The following is an 18,894-nucleotide window of genomic DNA, read 5'->3' on the forward strand; positions in this document are numbered from 1 at the left end:
TTTGGACTTCTCCTTGGCCAATCCTTGAGGGTCCGCTCTTGGGTATCCAGGTGGCTTACCCGTATCCAAGTCTTAGCTGAGTCGTGCTTCCACTCAGGAAAAATTCAAACACCCAAATACTTCATTTTCCAACCCGCACTTGTCACATGTCAGATGCATCAAGCAAGAGGCTCTTTCACCCCGCACACCGTACGGTCTAGGTGGCCCTTCGACCGTGCACCACTTACGGCCGGCAAGCACCTTAAGACGCACCTGGAACCTCCTCCAGGCGAATTCAACATTCGGAACCTTCTCGGAGGCTATTCTTACAACAAAGTAGAACATAGTCAAGCCATAAGGGGTGGTCATGGACAAGAGGTCACAGTCTTCCGCGGAAGGAACGGTGCCAAACATAATCACATCGTTTGGCTGCAACAACCTTTTGAGAATCTTGCCCCCCACCCCCGCACGGTAGTTTGGGAGCAGAAGCCCCACCACTATCGTCCCTAAGAACCCCTTGGGGCTGGATCGGATCCATATCGGTTTGATTCGACATTCCAACTCCTTGTTGTTCTTCTTAGGTAAAAAAGTCTCTGTAGATACGTAGGCTTTCATGTATTCCTTGATGTTCTGAGCCAAGGTCTTGTCCATCGTGTCTATCGATGACACAATAATGGACAAGGTCTTGGCCTTGAGGTTAAAGGTGGAGGGTGAAAAGTGTAAGCTTTGGATAAACTCCACCACCGCTTCCTGACTAGGTTTGTCCTTCGCTTCAGCCGTCACGGCGTCCCTTGTTTCGAACTTCATCTTGGAGTGGTTTTCCTTGACATCCTTGACCAGCTCTCGCACCACCAGGCGGATGGCTTTAAGAAAGCGCACCACGTCCTGTTTGTCGTCAAAAAACGCATCGGGGTCGCTGAACACGGTTTTGTAGAGGAATTTACTCTGGCCCGCCGGGATAATAGCGTCTTCCTCATAGTTGTGGAGCAACGTGTCCGGCAAGCCCTCCAAGTTGGTCTTGATAACGGACGCGTACTGTAGCTGCGCCCTGCGGGCTTCCGAAAACTCCCGCTTCTCTTCTGCTCTCATCCTGCGCTCCGTGTCGTCTGTAGCGGTCTTGGCAGTGCCCTTTGGGCCATCAATGGAGGCCGAAGCGGGTGGGGTAGTGACGTTGAGCTTTGTCATAGTATGGCGAGTCCAGGTTTGTGTGTTTGGGTCGGTGAAATCTGTATTCAGTGGGTTATTATGAAGCAGCTATTCATAAGTTCAGCTGGACAGGCTGGTATAAACCCGATAGAGTGTTCTGAAATCGCGTGGCGCGGCAACCCTGCCGAAAATGAAAGTGACGTTCGTGAAGTGCTGCACAATTATGCAAGAAGGTAGGTTTTCAGGGCAGCAGGCACGCGCGGGGAATGTCTCGTGGATTTCTGTAACACGGGATGAACGCAGGATCGTGGGTGGGCTCGGTCGTTTTCATCACTAGTTGGAACGGGCAAGCCAGCTCGTACAAGGGGTATGGCTTCTGTTGCTTAATGTGTGTTAGAGTATTTTAAACACTGTATATGGCTTTGAAAGGAGATTCTCAAGGGCTTTAGGGCAAAACTTTTACATACTATTTATGGTCAATATTACTGACTATACGTGACGTTATATCTCACACTAAAATCATTATTCCTTTCCAATATCCCCAGGGTTGGGTGATCAATGTAAGTTGGTTCTGGCGCACAGCCGATCCACTTTTGAAAGGTATGACCTCAGTCTATACTGGTTGTTGGAGAGGCGGCATACATTCTTACCGATGCTGGAGACCTCTAGAATGGACAGGACACTGAGTGATGTTTCCCTTCCAACCTAAAGCGCAGTTTAATCGTTAGTTCGTTAAATCATAAAGGGAACCGTGTTCACAAAACCCTCGGCTTTTTATCCCCGCATTCTCTCAAAAAACGTCTCTTTGCACCAGCGATGGTCGATCCGTCGTGTTCGTCCACAATCCACTCCTCGTCCAAATTGTCATCCCTGTCAGTGATTTCCTTCTGGTCTGTGTAGTCAATACTCTGGTCATGCATGGAGAAAGACAGGTTTCCGTCACTGTCGCTCTCGTTTTCATCATCCCCACCCGCTTCTTCGTCGGCTTCGCTACCGCTGCTTTTCTTCATCGCACTGGAGGTCCGGACAAGGGTCTGTAACTTTCTGGACCCAGGACCGAGTCCAACGTTTAGGCTGTGGTGCTGGCTGTGGTGCTGCATGTTTTGTTGGTGGATGTGCTGCACCGATAAGGGGGCGAAACTTGGGTGGAACTCGTGCGGACATGGCAGGCTGATCGTGAAGGGAAAGTCCAGCGGAAGGCCGTTGTCTAAGTTGGCGGCTTTGCCCGGAGGAGTGGATATGGTTGGCTGTTGGTTCTCCGAGGTGGATGGGACAGAGGCAGGGGCAGTTTGACTATTACCAACTAACTCGGCACGCTTGGTCAACGCCCAGTTTTCGACGTCGCCGCCACAACTGATACACTCTAGCAAATCATCGATCGCATCGAGATAGCCGCGGTGTCTTAGTAGGCTGGCTTTGGAATCGGAAAGTTTGTATAGGGCCGCAACGGATCTGGCGGCATTCTTGAATTCAGCAGTGATATCGCGGGACAAGTCATCCAACAGCTGGTCCGACACGGGTTTGGAGGGCGGAAGCTGTGACTTGAGATTCGACAAATCCATTTCGGGTGATGTTTCTTATTGGCGCAGACTCTTTGGGTGTTCAGGTGAGCGTCTTTTGAACGCGGTGTGTTTTTGAATGTGGTATGCTGTGGTTTGTGACTCTATCCTTGTTGTAGGTATCCACACGCAACGTTTTAACTTGATCCGTCACTGCTTTTGACTGTGGTGCGTTTTTTCTCTTTTTTTCTTTTTACCCGATATCTAGGTTAATGCGGCTTGGGGTTTTTGTGTGTGTGATCGTATGCAAATTGCATGACTGTGGAGGTCACGTGCAGAATAGAGGTTAATGAGCTACGAGGTTATCTCGCCTCAACGATCAGGGCGGAAGGGATTCATCCAGCCCTGGATTCGTCCCTCTTGTAACCCACTGGTGTAGTAGAGGTTGTCGTACTACTCTGCATCAGCTGCGTAGATGAATATCCCGTATTTTAACCTATCCTCCCACCAAAGACGGTGGCAGCCAATAACTTTTTAGGGTTTCTATGGGCTATATTAATCATTCCCTCCATATTCCCTCTGAATAGCCCTTGATAAAACCCCCTTGAACGGCCAGGACAAAAGGATGGCCCAATCCGGTCTGTCGTTAGCATGTGCTCTATAGCTGTTGCTCATAGTCTGAAATTAATCACGTGACTGAATGATGCTTCCTGCACATAATCACATGCATTGACGCGCGAGTGCGAACCTGCACAGAGGAATGGTATTGCCAGCCTGCCCAAACGTCAGGATATTATCCTACGCACAGGATGGCTTTTACACAAGGCAGAATACAGGACTTGCTCTAGACTTCCAAAAGGCAGTTTCTTAAAAAGAAATATCCACCGCCCTGGGTTATTCTGATACAGCAATAAGTGGCCCAATTTTGGTTGAATAAATTTGTCATCTCTATACTGCATCATCTGTAGTTCTTATCCGGCTAGTAAAACTGGTAACCCTTTGGGGCCCTCATCTGCTAGCTCGCGCTCTCGGTACTATCCGCCATATTAAGAAATACTCGGATACTTCCCGAACCGTACACGCACGCGGTGCATTCAGAAAGTTTTCCACCCCCGGGGAAGGAGAAAAAGCAATTTAATCCCAGCGGCTCATCTCACCCGTACAACATTGCATATTTTGTCGACTGCACCGCTCCCACTCTATACACGAATATCCTACAGACAGCGAAATCTGACATCCTACATTGCATACTAACGGCACTTAAGCAGCAAAAGTAGATACATTTTGCATTCCTACTACGCGCCCACCTCTGCCGCTGGGTATCACCCCCAAAACGGCGGAAGACAAAAAAATCCCTGTCTCTCTCTTTTAATCTCTTCTTTCCGTTTACTTTCTTCCGTATCCCTTTTATCACTTCGGACTATTTCACTCCTCTCAAGACCCTTCACTGGCCTTACATCCCCGTCTCACACGCGCATACCAGTCTATTTTTCATAAAACACCAATCCCTCCACGATGCAATTCTTCACCAGCTCCGTTTCACACTGTATTATTAATTATGACACCACATGCGGTGATAACAGATACTTCGGTCCAACACATTCAGACCCTGTTTATAACAAACCCGAACCGGTCCAGCCGTCCCAGGAGCCGTTTAACGCGGGCACAAAGAGAAGAAACTCTAACGAGTACGATGGAACGCTTAGCGGACAAACCTGTGCCGACAGCTCCAAGCGCTTAAAACAACAGTTTGGTGGTGCAGGCCAAGGGCTCGATGCTAAACGTGTCACATTTAACGGGATGACCACATACCACTGTGGAGAAAACGCTGCCATGGGCGCTCAGGCTGCCCAGTTCGGAATGATGTCGCCAGAAGAACAGATGCATTACCAAAGCCAACTACAATTTCAGCAACAGATGCAGATGCAGATGCAGCAGCACGAAATGCAACAGAAGGCCCTGATGGTGTCCCACTTACATCCTTCCGGCGATGTTGAGCAGTACATCATCAACGGGTACCAGATGAGCTACCCAGCGAAGTAAAATGCTAATAAAGGCCTGGCTTTGCGTCTTGTTATGGCCCTGTCGCCTTCGTTTTGCCACGCCTTTCCTAATCCCTATTTTTGCTCGCGGGCCTTTTCGTGAGTTCATGTTCTTTTGTTTACGATTTAAAAAAAAAAATATCTATCCGGTTCTCTGAGCCATCCCCTACCGTTTCCCTGAACCAGCTCCTATCGTTTCTCTATGAGCTTTGTAAGCAACCTGTCGGTTCCTTCTGATACGTCGGTAGGATAACATTGGATGGAAGTTTAACCTACAGGCTCGCTAAAGTCTGACTTAGGACTATGATAATGGTCTGGTCATTCGGTTAGTAAACGGCGGCGTGGGTGGTTATGTATAGGTTGTACAGAATTCCTTCTGCCTTGTTCCACCAGCCATTCAAAATTCACTTTTAAAAACTACATTTGGACACGTGCCGCGGTTGTGCAAACCGCAGCGAAGCAATATCCCGCGTCCAGTAGACCAAATGAATGAGAAATTAGAGACATAATAATTTAAAACTTAACAAGTCCACTATGTATTTAAGAGTCCACGAGAATGGGAATTCCAAGGCGGTCGAGGACAAATTTCCTGCTCGCTCCCAAATCTGAAAACCTTAGCGGGGCGAAATTTTAGGAATTTTCTTTTTTTCGCGGGGGGCAACTCGTACCGCAGGCCTCGGCCCTCGCCGCACGAAAGACCAACCGGTCACTCGTGAGTAAACTGTCACATGTGTTGTGTCATGTGACAGTGCCAAGGTCAGGAGCTGTTTGCCAGGTGAGGGGTTGCTCAAAATGGATTTACATCTTCTGCCACCGGTATTTACATTCGCCACACCATGTGAGGCGAGACATTGCCAAAAGCTTGTGCGTTCTCCCTTCAGCCGCTTAGCTTTCGTAACCCATTGTCAAAAATTAACCTAAATACAGACATTTTACAACTCATTTATCACTAATCACGTCGCGAATTATATTGAGCCTGCACTGGGGCTAGAGTACACTATGATTGCCTGTTTCACTGCCATGAGACGCGCATGGTATAGTGGCATACATTGCTTGGCAGCTTAGATTCGGATCGATATACCCCATCCATAGATAAAACAGGCCTAGTTTGAGCACACGGGGACGATTATGTCTTTAAAATATCTATCTCTGAGACCAAAGTTATACGTTTACCACATAATGACTCTAGTATGTTAGGCAGCGTACATTGGGGGCCTCCTGGTTTTGTGTTAGCCAATGGCAAGACTGATGGAGAGCCTTCCGGTCTGCGAGCTTACGTTATAGCGTTAAATAAATAGTATCATTAAGCATTATATCTTATCTATATGTTTTCACAAGCACACAAGCCCGTGTCTCGCCACGATATACTCATGGCACGCGAGGTGGTGATGCTCGCTCCCACTCCACTTTGCCTGACCAAACATCGCAGACTTCTTGAGCGGTAAAACCCACACCAGAGACTCGGTCTCAGCTTCTTCAGTCTTGTCGAGACAGTCTTGGAACCGCTGGCTCCTTGTGGTTAAATTTTGAGAGGCCGGGGGCTCGATGCCCAAAATTCGCATAGTGCTGAGTCTGGAGTCAACCGAAACTTGGACCTTAGACATATGGCTGCGAGCTTCCGGGGATTTGTGGGAAACCACAAGCGGCTGACCGACCCACTTATCAGTCGCCTTTAAGCTGGACATCAACTGCTTGATGAACGATAACTCTAAGTTGTAGTTCTTTGACCCGGGGGTAAGAGCCAGACCTGAGGGCCTCACCTCAAACTCTTCCATCGAGCACTCGGAAAAATCTGACAGGGAGTCCTGGGTGAACTGGGAGTTGACAGTCGAGACGTCGGAGGCAGTGGTGGATGCAGAGTTAGCTCTTCCTCTGACGGTTTGGTCCACCTGTGAATAGTCGTATTTTGTGTTTAACCCACTGCTTGAGCGATTTTGGGACCCGGAAACCGCATCTAAGAGATTGCCTTCGCCTTCGCCGCGATAGCGCGTACCTCTTCGGCGGGGAATCGTCCTCACCGTGGTCTCCAGTCTCAGCTCTAACGGCAAGCTCAAGTCCTTGGCAAAGTTCAATTTAAAGTACCAGTCGATGAGACTCTCCTCGGAAAAGCACTGGATGAGCAACTGCTCAGTCTCAACTCTGGCCCTGAGAAATACCGCAGGAGAACCGCCCTGGGTGTCGGTGGCGACTCCGATTTTGGCGCGTTGCAACGTGTAGGATGACACGGGCTGGTGGGTAAATATAATGTATGACTTGACGGGGGATTGGGAGATGATCAGCGAGGGAATGCTGTGGAAGGTGGCGGGATATGGCATCGTGAAGAGAGAGTCCAAATTTCTCTTGTCTACAGACCCAGTGGTCTTCCACAACCGACTAAGGGCGGAAGTAGGGGTCTTTTCGGTGTCAGTGTTACACACTGCCTGGAAGCTGTGGATGATTTCTGCAACAGATGGAACGGCTCTGTCCTTCTTTCTCGAGAGCTGGTAGAAGTTCAACTGGGTCGAGTTGAGCTCCATAAAGCACGGCTGCCATTCAGTATCGTATTCTTTGTATGGCGACACCAATTCTCTCTTTACGAGCACTAGTCCGAAGCCTTCAGAGGCTGGTTTGTACAGCGGCAACTTTTCATGATTTAACACCTCATCTAGCGCATCTCTGTAGATAGGATAGGTGGGGGCGGAGTGGGATGCTTGGTATGAGGGAGGATGCATGGGAGAATAGCGAGTGAGGTATTCGAGGGAAGCGTCAAACTTTATTACGGAGAGAGAAGAGGCGTTTATATTCTCGACAGACAGTTTTTTTGAAGGGTCTGTGCTGTGCTGACTGTCAGGTCTTGGCAAATGTTTGTTTGCATACCGAGTATTCTCCGAGGCACTCCGAGTGCTATCTCTGGGCGTGACATCATCAGAGTGTGGGGAAGACGTGCGAATCGGCGCGTCCGAGGCTGTGCAGGAGTACGTCATTTTTTTTTATACGGGAATGTTTGCAATCTCCTGCAAATAGCTCTGTCTCGGCTCTGGGGGTATCGGGGTCTTGGAATCAAACAAGGATGTGAAACTCTGGGCCAGTGGCAATGGAAGCCCTAGTTAAACTCTGAGTTTGGTTTAAAAAAAGACCAGTGAATGGAGAAAAATCCAGAAAGCCAGCGATGCTAATAGGTGACTTTTTCGAGCTGTGAAGCAGCGGCACGGCGTGCTTTTAAACTGTAGCAAAGGCTCTAAAACGGGCACAATGGTTTGAACCGCCTCCAATTGCTGTCCAGGATTAGATTTCAGCTGCGTGATATCCGACTGAGTTTAGCGGGGATGTCGTGGCAGATTAAGGTTTAGTTAGGGGAAGGGCGCGCAAGTTCGTAGCCAACTTTGATGTGTAGATAGGGGGATTTCAATACTGTTAAATGGTTTCAAGTTTACAAGAACCATATAGCTAAGGGGCCTACACTTGTTTATATACGTCGGTGCCGCCGGCAACCCGGTATCTCACAGCGTGACTTGATGGCTATATCTGTAAGAGCGGCACATGCACGCATCCTTACCCAGACAACTTGCATGCGCCTATTCCTATTTCAGTTTACAGCGCGGATGTCGGCTCACACTTTAGAACTCTAAAGTTACAAAATTCTTAAATAGCACGCTAGCCACCTTCCTGGCCTCTTACCTACGCGTGACATCCCGGTCTCCCGTTTCTCGCTATTTTTACGACAGAACTAGTTGGCTTACGGTTCTTGTGGATTTTGTTTACGCATAGTAGCATGCACTCATGGAATCTCTGCCGTTAGCTACACTGTGCTGAGTTGTTTCCGCTTCGTATTTCCTAGTGTGACGGCTGAAGCACATCCCTGAGTGACATTGAGCAGCCGGTGCTGACTATTACACGATAGCTGATTGGCGGAAATTACTTGAAAATCCTTCCAGCCGCAGGGGGAGCTGTGCATGCATATTCTCTCAGTGGCTTACATGGATAATGCCGCCGACAAAATGCTTGTATATGCATGCTGCGTATTCACCCGTTCCTTCGTCTCGGTGCAACCGGCCCGGTTTTTCCTAAACCATAAGGATAGGGGTGGGGCGGATAACCAGGATCTAGGATCTAGGGGGTTGCTGACATGCACAAGATGCTATGTCTTGTGACGGCATGAAAAACTGATATGTAAGCGAATGTTTTTAAATAGACCGCCTATTGGAAGCGACCCCAGACTGAAACAAAAGAGCCCAATCCCACGAATAAGTGTAAGCCCCATCATAGTTTAACTTCAGTTCATAATTTTCAATTTAGACACTCAATATCTCAAACCATACAATGATAAATATACCCAGTATATTATCCAGTCTACATAGACCGAGCGCTTTAGGCCCTCACAGCTCTCACGAACTTAAAACCAGTCTGTCTCTAAAACCTATCGTTCAAACCCATCCCAGTAAACATATTGTAGTCTCTCTGATCGTATTTACATACTACATGTTTATGCCTCTACACCACCTGCATCTTCACGCAGCTTTTATTAAATATACACTTCCCTGCTGTCAAACATCTGAATCCTCAGATTCACACATCGCCATTATCAATAGACTCTACTTTTTCTTGCTCTTCTTATTTTTGGCCTCCTTGGTGCCGTAGGACCCGGCAATATTTCCATTACCCCCGGTATTCCCACCCGAAGCGACAATCTTCATCTTCCCAGCACAGCTAATAGGCAAGATCAAATCCACATCCTTCATGCTCTTGATTAACTCGTGCTCCTCAGGCCAGTCAACGTCCAAGTCTTTGCCACGATCCTCGGGAGACGCAACGACCGCACGTTGCATGAAGAAGTTGGCGACCTCTGCGACGGTCTTGCCCTTCTTCAAAGCGCCCGGCTGGATCTTGACCTTGTACTTTAACTTCTGTAACGCGGGCCACGGCGCAAAGACTGGCACCGCGTCTATCAATACATCCTGCGATTGTGGTTTGGCGATGAGCGAATCAAAAATCTCGAGGTAATGCGTTGGTGGCTCGTCGTCAGAAAGTTCATTGTCGGAGAGGAGAGCCTCGTTCGCGTCAGCACCCTCTTGCTTCGCGCTTGTGCGTGCGGCCCATTCGCGCTCGCGTCTCGCGCGCGTCTCTTGAACCTTAACCATCGCCTCATTGTCAATCTTATGGTTGGGATTGCCTTTTGGCACATCCTCCTGCTTCTCTGGCTCCACCTGCTTCAAGACCCCCAAGACCTGCATCCGCATCCGTCTCTCCTCGTCGTCCTGGTCAGCATACTTTGTCGCAATCTTCTTCAACTTGGCCTTCTTCCCACGCACCACCTTCGGCATCTTCAACGGCAGGGATTTGATATCCATAGATGCAATCGATTCAGTAATAGACTCATCATCTGTCTTCACTTCGCTCTCTACCTCTTTCTTCTCCTCCTTTTTCTTCTCTTCCTCTTTCTTCTCTTCCCTCACAAACTTCTTCCTTTCCTTCTTTTCCTTCTTCATTTGCACAAGCTCTAACCCAACATCCTGCATCCGCTGCAATCTCAACTCCCGGTACTTCTGTGTCGCCTCTGCATCCCCGAGCCACAAGAATCCAAAGCCCATCACCAACAGACATGGCTGAAGGTAACGCTTTTCAGCAGTCACGTTGACCATACCAGGCTTCAACAACGTACCGTCAAAGTCATACTTCGACACGTCCGTTCCCTTGGCCCACCACGCAGAAGTGCAAATCTTGTTCTCCCACGCCTTCGACGTGGAAATGGCCAACATCCCTGCTTGCATGAGCGTGCTGGGGGCAAGGGTGTAGTTGGTGTACGGGTTCTTGACCACCACCTTGAGTGAGTTGTCGAGGTCGCACGTGACAAACACATCCGTCTCGGGGTTAAAGTTCTCCGGCGAGAGCAAAGTGTCGGTCTGCATCGCGTCGCGACCAGCCACCACCAAATACCCCTCGCTAGAGACGAACCAGTAGAACTTCTCAAACCAGTACTTTGTGCGAATCGCCTTCAACACGTCCGTTTCCTGCTTGAGATTCTTACGCAAGTCCATTTGGATCTTCCTCTCCGCGGAGCGGAGCGCAAGCGTGGCAGACTTTTCAACCTTGGACTTTTTCACCTCGGCTGTACGCTTGGCATCGAAGTACGTGCGCGCGTTGGCAAACGCAGAGAGCCCAAGGTCAACGGTGACGGTGATTTGCTTTTGCTGGGCCTTTTTAGGCTTCGATTCACCATCTGAGTCGGACTCGGATGACGAGTCGGACTCGAACTCAAGCTCGTCCATATCCGGTAAGCGCAACTCGATCTTGTTCTTTAGCAAGTTTAGCGACTTGACCGTCTTGGCCACGGCATTTCCCCGCTGCTGCTCGACCTTGATTAATTTCTCAATGTGTTTCCAGTCCATCTGTTGGTCGAGTAACGCCTGAACTGCGCCCATTGCCGCCTCAACCTGCTCCGCGTGATACGTGATGGCCTCACCCTTGCGGATATTGTTCTCCTGGACAGAAACAAGTGCCTGGACCTGGTTGTCCTTCTGCGAACGCGCCTGCTGGAGACGCTTGGCCGCGAGCTGCTCCTGCTGCTGAATCTTGAGCGAGTACTTGGACGACTCGATGGTGGAGAAGAACTTGTCCAAAGTTTTGTTGTACCCCGTAACCTCGATGATCTGGACCTTCTTCTTCGCATCCTTTACTGACGGTCTGAACGGATGGAACTCCTCGTAGAGATACTCAAGATCGACGTTGGTGTTCACGCTCGACTCGGCCTCCGGATTGAAGAGCGGGTTTTCCACCGCAACAATAAATCCGGTAAGTTCCTTCACGGTTTCACCGCTGAGATGGACATACTCCGCCTCGGCATCGTTCAAGGCCCGGACGACTGGTTCCAATTCGGCTTCCGTGCAGTTCAGCGACGGATTGACCCCCTGGGCATGCAAATTCGTCTTGATCAAGTCGGAGGATAAGTGAGCGGCGTTGACAAACGCAAGCTTCTGAATCGTCATAGTGGTGGACTGCTTCTTCTTCTTGTGGAAGTGGCTCTGCTCCGCCTGGAGTTGCTCCGCCTGGAGCTGCTCCGGGACCCTGGCGATCCATGCCTGGACTGCCTCCGCGGTGTAGACCTTCTTCTCGTAGGTGTACTCGGTCTCAAACAAATCGTCGCCAAACATCGTGTAATAGCTGTTAACGGCGTAGCGGCCGTTATTCTCCTTCTCGTCGACCAACCGCTGTAACGACAAAATCTTGCGTGTGTGGTCCAACAAGATGATGTTCCCCGCGGAAAAGAACTCAAACACCAAGTAGAAGAGCCCGTCACTGAACTCTAGGACGAGAATCCGGTCGTTGCCGACCTGTCTCAACCCCGACAAGCGTCTCGTCTTCAAGTGTTTGCGTAACTTCGTGACAAAGTTCGATGGCGTCAGTTCGGTCGAGCGTGCAAAGTCCGTGAGGTGGAGCTTGGCGCCACAGTCCACCACCAAGTTCTTTTTCAGGTCCGGTATGGAGAATTTGAACACGTAGTGGCGGTTTGAGTTTACCACATTGTAGATGTTCTGAAGGCGGTAGTCAACGATACTACGGAGCTCCGACGTGATGATCTGAAGATCGAGGGCGCTAATTCGTTGCTGGAGAGTTAGTATCGAGTTTAAAGTTCCATTGAGGGGATGTGCTTACTTTCATAGTGGATGGCGGGTGAAAATGGAAGATTGGGAGTATTTTTGCACAACGGCTCTTAAGTGTAATTTCCGGAAGGTCACGTGGTGTGGAAGTGTGCGCGTGACTAAAGGGTGCTAAACTTGGAATATGGTATTGAGCTGCTCTGGTTATTGTTTTAGTCTTCTCATCCGTCGTGACTGATTCTGTAGTTTCTCATTGATCGTTTAAAACAAAAAGGGGAGATATTTTTCCCTCTGTGGAAAAAAAAAACAGTGGCAAATGAATTTCTCCGTGACGTCAGTTCTCGTCATCCACGCAAAAGGATACCTCTTTTCATATACTGGAGACTGGCCATACCCTCTATATATAAGGTGTTTTCAACAGTTCCTTCTGAGTTTTGCAGATATACATCCAAATATATATATATTTGGTGGTATATCGATTAACTACGAAAGCGAGTTGGTGTCGAATAATCAGCCTGGTCAGCCGCATGCATCTAATCACGCGGATCGGTGGTGCTAAGGCATAAATCCAAATATTTAGAGCAACCAGGTATTGCCAACCCTTTAGCTCAACATTGTCGGCCAAATATGTCTGACCTCAAAACTTTGGCTGAGGCCTTGAAAAATGGTACCTACTCTAGAGTTGTGTTTATGGTGGGCGCTGGGATTTCCACAGGCGCTGGGATCCCAGACTTCCGGTCCCCAGGCACGGGCTTGTACGCCAATTTGAGTAAGTTGAACTTGCCATATGCAGAAGCCGTGTTTGACATTGAATATTTCAGGCAATCCCCTAAGGCGTTCTACACGTTGGCCGGCGAGCTCTACCCCGGGAAGTTCCTCCCCACCAAGTTCCACTACTTGATCAAGTTGTTTGAGGAGAAGCGGTTGTTGAGACGTGTGTACACCCAGAATATCGACACCTTGGAGCGGATAGCTGGTGTAGGTGCCGATTACATCGTGGAGGCGCATGGCTCGTTCGCTGCAAACCATTGTATCGACTGTGATGCGGAGCTCGCGACGGAGTTGTTGAAGCTAGACATGGAAGACGAGCTGGTTGACGGGATTCCTGTGTGTCGCCAGTGTGGGGGCTATGTCAAGCCGGACATCGTGTTTTTTGGCGAGGGCTTACCTGACCGGTTCTACGATTTGTGGGAGCAAGACTGCAAGAAGACGGACTTGATCATCGTCGCAGGGACATCCTTGTCGGTCTATCCCTTTGCCGGTTTGCCTGCTGCTGTTCCCAGAAGGACACAGAGGGTGCTTGTTAACCAGGAGCGAGTGGGTGACTTTGCCTCCTCGCCGCGTAAGGTGGACATTCTCGCATTGCGTGCTTGTGATGTGATTGCTGACGAGTTGGCCGAGCTCTGCGGGTGGGCTGATGAGTTGGTGGAGTTGATTAGGAAAGGAAAGGAGGGTCATGAAGCGAAGAATACTGATAAAGGGGTAGGTACGAAGGAGGAGGAAAAGGAGGAGAAGGAGAGGGAGAAGGAGAAGGAGGAGAAGGAGGAAGAAAAGGAGGAAGAAAAGGAGGAAGTAGAAAGAGTTAAGACTGAGGATGAGCCAGATATCGACGAAATCATCAAGGATATTTCCAAGTTGAAGGTTGCTGAGAAGGAACTAGCCCCTACTGAAAAATAGGTAGTGAATTTACATGCAGATCTTTAATTAATTCACGCATTACAGGTGCGGAGAATTTTTGATCAAAGCAAATCTAGTAGAATATATATTCAATAAATAATTTGATCAGTGTGTTAGCTTCGCGCTGAATATCATATACAACATATTACTATATATGGCGCTATTTGTGTATTTTTTTAAAATAATAAGATTAAATATATACATATATAACTTGGATATTTGACAGGCTATAAAACCTTCAATATTACGAGAGAATAATCGATTATAGTTGACAAATATATATTAATGATTTTGTAGCCTGTCAAATACCTATGTCGTATGTATACATAGTGTGCTAAAAATACATTAATGGTTAGAGTCTACTAGATAATTTTTCCATCGGATAGGTTTCGTGGTCTAGTTGGTTATGGCACCTGCTTAACACGCAGTACGTCCCCAGTTCGATCCTGGGCGAAATCATTCTGGTATTTTTTCCTCCCCATCACTATAGTCCAGAAAGTTGTCTGCCGGTGTAAGAATACGTTGGAGACGTACATAATACTCGAGACGTCCGTATCCAGGGAACATTGATCACCATAACCACTATCCCACTGTCTCTTCACATTCAGCTGGGCGGTACTCATAGCTGAACTACCACTACTCGAAACGACGGTAGTGTTGGCTATTTTCTTATTAGAGACTTTCACGGCCTGGTACATAGTAGGTTCCGTCAATCAACGTGTGTTAGATAAAAATACTGGGGCGGCATAAATCAATGCACGCTTTAACAGCAGTGCTGTACTCAATGGATAAACCAGTGTTACCATTAGAGTATATGACATTAGTGATGTTGGCAATGCCGACTACTATTAACTTCGAATAGATGTGCGCAAGACAAAGGTCGAAGACATTCCTGCTACCACTGAAGTTATGGAGGCCCGTCCAGGAACGTACGGCGTAGACCGTAGGCACATAATAAGTGCAATTGCAAGTGTGGCGAAGCTGAAACGAGGGAACCACATGCTATTTAGTTTATTTTCGTGGTTTACTAGCCACTGTAAACTGAGAGAAAGGTTCAAATGATATAGTTAGAGTTTTCAAGATAAAGGCATTTTCTAGCTAGAACAAAAAACTATATAACATAGCGATCTACCCTTATATAGAAAAGGACTTACTTTGCAATCACGTAATTACCATGATTTACAACCCCTTGTGTGAGTACACTTGTGCACCAAACCTCTCTCGTAATCTCCGTTAGATGACTAGGTAAGTGCATCTAAATTTCCTCTCTTTTTCCTTAAATAATGGCCGTTTGGCCGAGTGGTCTAAGGCGTCTGACTCAAGATCAGATCTCGTAAGAGGCAAGCGTTCGAACCGCTTAGCGGTCATTATCGTTTTTTGCACCAGCTCCGCCTATACCTGGGAAGTTAAATGCACCATTCGGAATACCTATAAAGCGATATACTATTTCCTGAACCAACGTTTTTGCGTGCTCAACCAGTCCCAGTATGATGTAGACGCTTTAATCCGCGTGAGACTAGAAAATTAGCTCCCAATTCACGCTATGCCTGGTCATACGACCCACAATAGTCTTTAGCAAACCAGCTTAACCTTTCCTCCGTTTCCATCGCTGGATTTTGTGTATCCCCGTTTTATTTCCACTCTCACTCGTAATATTCCCTCCTACGTGCTCCCATAGCTATATACCTATTCATCCACATACACTTTCTTACAACTCGTGCCTTCTTGTTACCTCTATACACAGACACAACCCCTGTAGAGTACCAATTTCCTTAATTCTGGGATCTTCCGATACCCCACCCTTTCTACACTATATATAGGAGAACCCCTTGAATACTCCCACGATAGACTGTTAAATTACACCAGACCTGTAATAAGCGTGTAGCGGTCACGCAGTAGGGATCGATACCTTATATAATGAGGCCAATTCCTCCTTCCTTTATCCTATACAAGTTATACAGCCAATCAGTATACTATAAGTAGAGATTCTCCCCTCGAGGTACAGATACACCACAAGACCTACAGGTCTAACAAAACTCGAGAAAACCATGATTTAGCAACACATACCTAAGATAGCCCTCCCAACCGAACGAGTCGATGATATTCTATACCAAAGAACCTATATCAAAGTCTTTTTTTTTCTTGCTAAAAAAGATGTACGGTTGCAATCCCCTTCGGGGTCCAAACAAAGTTCCCCTATATGTCACGTGATTACTCTTGGATTACAGGGGCGCCGCACGAATTAGGTATAGGTTTGCGAGTTTGCCACTTGCTGTCCTTATAAAGATCTTTTCACAAAACACGTTACTCGATTACCTACACCCCCCTTACTGCTTCATTGTGATTGATACCATGACGTTGAAATTGCTACTAAGATCTCGGTGGAGACCGTCTCAATTGAGGCCGTTGCGGCCTTTGGGTCTCGGCCTTGGCTTCGGCTCAGCACGCCGATACATTAGCACTCCACCCTCCGACACCATCCTCGACACCCAAACCCAGGAGACATCTCTTACTAAAGAGCAAGAAGTCTCCAACGAAGACAACGCGGAGGAAACCGGAGTGATCCAGAAATCCACTCGTGAGAGCTTGATCTACTTTGACCATGTGCTTCCGTTCCGCCAGAGCAAGGTGGACTTCAAGCAGGACATTTATGCGACGATTTTCTCGAAAAACAACAAAACCCTCCAGGATAACGTGCTCGACCTCTCAGCGTCGGAAAATGGCCCACTTGATAAGAGCAAGTTGCAGATCACATCGTTTGTACCTATCAAACGCGACGGAGGGGTATTTGTGAAGTTTGCAGTGCCGCCGTTCATGGAGATAGACGAATTCAACAAGGCTATCCAGAAAAACACAAAGGACAAAGCAACAAACAGCATCCTTGGGTACCTTACGCATCCCCGCTGCTACCCGGTTAAGGGGGTGCCGTGGATCGAGGACTTGCGCCGGTTTCCGAGCAACCGGCTCAAGATGTCGTTCGAAGGTCCAGACTTGACGGAAGAGGAGATCTATTTGCTTATGAGACGGTATGGGGTGATCTCTGACATCATCCCGCCGTCGCCGTCCATCAAAGATTTGCCGCGGTTTGCGGAGGTGAAGTTCCGCTCAATGCGGTCCGCTGTGGCCGCCAAGAACTGTACTACTGGATTGAAACTAGGCGAAACGGTCATCCACATCAAGTACATTCCGGTTGTCCGTGATAATATCATCAAGGACTTGATCTTGGGACACACCAAGATCGCAATCCCAATTATTATTGCGCTCCTTGCGACGCTTGCCGTGTTGATTTTTGATCCGATTCGTGAGTTGTTTGTGGAATCCAAAATTACCAAAAAATACCTGCTCACCACCTACAAGGATAACCTGTTCGTGAAACCTCTTATTTCGTTCATCAACACGTTCTACGACAGCGTTTCATCCGTGGCCCACTTGTTCTACACCCGGTGTGGGAATCGCAACGAAGAGAGTGGGGTCTTGTGGACGGAACGGTATGAAACCGTCAAGCAGGTCAAGCTCTGGATGGAGGAGAACATGAACACGTTCCTCATCATCCAGGGGCCTAGAGGCAGTGGTAAACACCTGTTGATCAAGGAGCACGTGCTTGCAGCAAGGGATAACGTCTTGTACCTCGACTGTGAGATGATGATCAAGTCGCGGAACGAAACGCAGTTGATCCGCAATGTTTCGCACGAATTGGGGTACTATCCGATCTTCCCGTGGCTCAACTCGATCTCCACGTACATCGATTTGGGAGTCCAGGGACTTACGGGGCAGAAGTCTGGGTTGGCCGAGTCCAAAGAAACCCAGGTAAAGAACATGTTTGCGCTCGTGACGTCCACGATCCGGAACATTGCGCTTCGGGACTACAACCTGAATGCGGTCTTGGAACCGGAAGTGGATGAAAACGGGGTGGTTGTCGCGCAGACGCTGATCAAGGAGGATGACTACCTCACGGACAACCCTGAGCTCAAGCCGGTGGTTGTTATCGATCGTTTTGCCACAAAGTCCGAGACAAACAGCTTTGTGTACCGCGAGCTTGCGGAGTTTGCGGCCACTCTCATCAACATGAATGTGGCACACGTGATCTTCATCACCGACGAGGTTGGTAGTACGCAGGTGCTCACGGAAGCGTTGCCAAACCTGATCTTCAAGACGTTTTTGCTCTCAGACGCACTGGAGGAGTCTGCACAGTCGTATGTGCTTACCCAGTTGAAGAACAGTGGCAAGGACTTTTCCGAGTTGTCGCAGATCGATTTGTGCCGGGCTGTAAAGCCGTTAGGGGGTAGAATGTTGGACCTTCAGGCGTTGGTAAGACGCATTGTGTCGGGTGAGGAGCCCCAGGTGGCGCTCAGCCAGATGGTTCACCAGACGGCGGAGCAGGTGACACAGATGATCAAATCGCTGAGCGCGAAGTACACGCAGGCGCAGGCGTGGGAGATGGTCAAGATGTTGGCCGCCAAGCCCAGTGTGGGATACAATGAGATATACAAGTCTGCGTTCTTCAAGGACACTGCCACGCTTGTCGAGTTGGAGCGCGACGAGTTGGTCATGTTGATCAAGGACCAGGGCATTGTGCAGGAAGTGAGGCCAGGAAAGCCGTTGTTCACGGAGGCATTCTGCAGTTTGGTTAATAATGAGCGGGTTTATTCGTTCTTTGAGAACGACTCACTTTCGCTGTTGATTGCGATGGAGACGGCCAAAGTGAAGCGGTTTGAGGAGGAGTTGGTGAGCCTACGTGCTGTCTCAGACAACAAGCTGTTCGCGGCACGGTTGGAGTACTTGGGGCAGAAGATTTGTCTGTCGACGGACAAGATCATTGCGTTGGAGGCGGCACAGGCAGACTTGCTCAATCGGTTGGAGAAGCCCACAAAGAAGCGATCGTCGTGGCTTTAGTGAATTTGATATTTGAAATTTAATGATTATTTAGTTTAATGTTTTTCATGATTTTGTTCGTGAATTGTCATGGGTATTGGCTAG

The 18,894-nt window shown here is 48.4% G+C and overlaps 8 protein-coding genes and 2 non-coding genes across 10 annotated transcripts; 6 read left to right on the forward strand and 4 right to left on the reverse strand.

The window, feature by feature from the left end:
* Nucleotides 1-93: 93 nt before the first annotated feature.
* Nucleotides 94-1,164, reverse strand: BABINDRAFT_164463 (uncharacterized protein; the record flags this gene model as incomplete). The annotated part of the gene is made up of 1 exon (XM_019130257.1): nt 94-1,164. The coding sequence occupies one exon, from the start codon at nt 1,162-1,164 to the stop codon at nt 94-96; it is 1,071 nt and encodes a 356-aa protein (XP_018988043.1).
* A 716-nt stretch (nt 1,165-1,880) lies between these two features.
* BABINDRAFT_5641 (uncharacterized protein) lies at nt 1,881-3,299 on the reverse strand (the record flags this gene model as incomplete). Its single annotated transcript, XM_019132253.1, has 2 exons — nt 1,881-2,660; nt 3,225-3,299. 2 exons carry the CDS (start codon nt 3,297-3,299, stop codon nt 1,881-1,883), a joined length of 855 nt encoding a protein of 284 aa, XP_018988044.1.
* An 840-nt stretch (nt 3,300-4,139) lies between these two features.
* BABINDRAFT_164465 (uncharacterized protein) lies at nt 4,140-4,667 on the forward strand (the record flags this gene model as incomplete). The annotated part of the gene is made up of 1 exon (XM_019130258.1): nt 4,140-4,667. The coding sequence occupies one exon, from the start codon at nt 4,140-4,142 to the stop codon at nt 4,665-4,667; it is 528 nt and encodes a 175-aa protein (XP_018988045.1).
* A 1,330-nt stretch (nt 4,668-5,997) lies between these two features.
* Nucleotides 5,998-7,377, reverse strand: BABINDRAFT_5643 (uncharacterized protein; the record flags this gene model as incomplete). The annotated part of the gene is made up of 1 exon (XM_019132254.1): nt 5,998-7,377. The coding sequence occupies one exon, from the start codon at nt 7,375-7,377 to the stop codon at nt 5,998-6,000; it is 1,380 nt and encodes a 459-aa protein (XP_018988046.1).
* Nucleotides 7,378-8,346: 969 nt separating this feature from the next.
* On the forward strand, nt 8,347-8,957 carry BABINDRAFT_159243 (uncharacterized protein). Its single transcript, XM_019127548.1, has one exon. It carries the CDS (start codon nt 8,623-8,625, stop codon nt 8,794-8,796), a length of 174 nt encoding a protein of 57 aa, XP_018988047.1. The 5' UTR covers nt 8,347-8,622; the 3' UTR covers nt 8,797-8,957.
* Nucleotides 8,958-9,237: 280 nt separating this feature from the next.
* BABINDRAFT_164467 (uncharacterized protein) lies at nt 9,238-12,301 on the reverse strand (the record flags this gene model as incomplete). The annotated part of the gene is made up of 2 exons (XM_019130259.1): nt 9,238-12,246; nt 12,296-12,301. The coding sequence occupies 2 exons, from the start codon at nt 12,299-12,301 to the stop codon at nt 9,238-9,240; spliced, it is 3,015 nt and encodes a 1,004-aa protein (XP_018988048.1).
* A 566-nt stretch (nt 12,302-12,867) lies between these two features.
* Nucleotides 12,868-13,917, forward strand: HST2 (histone deacetylase; the record flags this gene model as incomplete). The annotated part of the gene is made up of 1 exon (XM_019132255.1): nt 12,868-13,917. One exon carries the CDS (start codon nt 12,868-12,870, stop codon nt 13,915-13,917), a length of 1,050 nt encoding a protein of 349 aa, XP_018988049.1.
* A 385-nt stretch (nt 13,918-14,302) lies between these two features.
* BABINDRAFT_t19 lies at nt 14,303-14,376 on the forward strand. The gene has a single exon. It is a non-coding gene; the product is annotated as a tRNA-Val (tRNA).
* Nucleotides 14,377-15,202: 826 nt separating this feature from the next.
* Nucleotides 15,203-15,284, forward strand: BABINDRAFT_t20. Its single transcript has one exon. It is a non-coding gene; the product is annotated as a tRNA-Leu (tRNA).
* Nucleotides 15,285-16,117: 833 nt separating this feature from the next.
* Nucleotides 16,118-18,892, forward strand: BABINDRAFT_178866 (uncharacterized protein; the record flags this gene model as incomplete). The annotated part of the gene is made up of 2 exons (XM_019131072.1): nt 16,118-16,177; nt 16,417-18,892. The coding sequence occupies 2 exons, from the start codon at nt 16,118-16,120 to the stop codon at nt 18,808-18,810; spliced, it is 2,454 nt and encodes an 817-aa protein (XP_018988050.1). The 3' UTR covers nt 18,811-18,892.
* Between the last annotated feature and the right edge of the window lie 2 nt (nt 18,893-18,894).

This window comes from Babjeviella inositovora, assembly GCF_001661335.1.
Source record: "Babjeviella inositovora NRRL Y-12698 unplaced genomic scaffold BABINscaffold_1, whole genome shotgun sequence".
Classification (NCBI taxonomy): domain Eukaryota; kingdom Fungi; phylum Ascomycota; class Pichiomycetes; order Serinales; genus Babjeviella; species Babjeviella inositovora.

What these genes read in the sequence shown, in the direction of transcription:
- BABINDRAFT_159243 (XM_019127548.1), top strand. Translation starts at nt 8,623, where the DNA reads ATGGATAATGCCGCCGACAAAATGCTTGTATATGCATGCTGCGTATTC.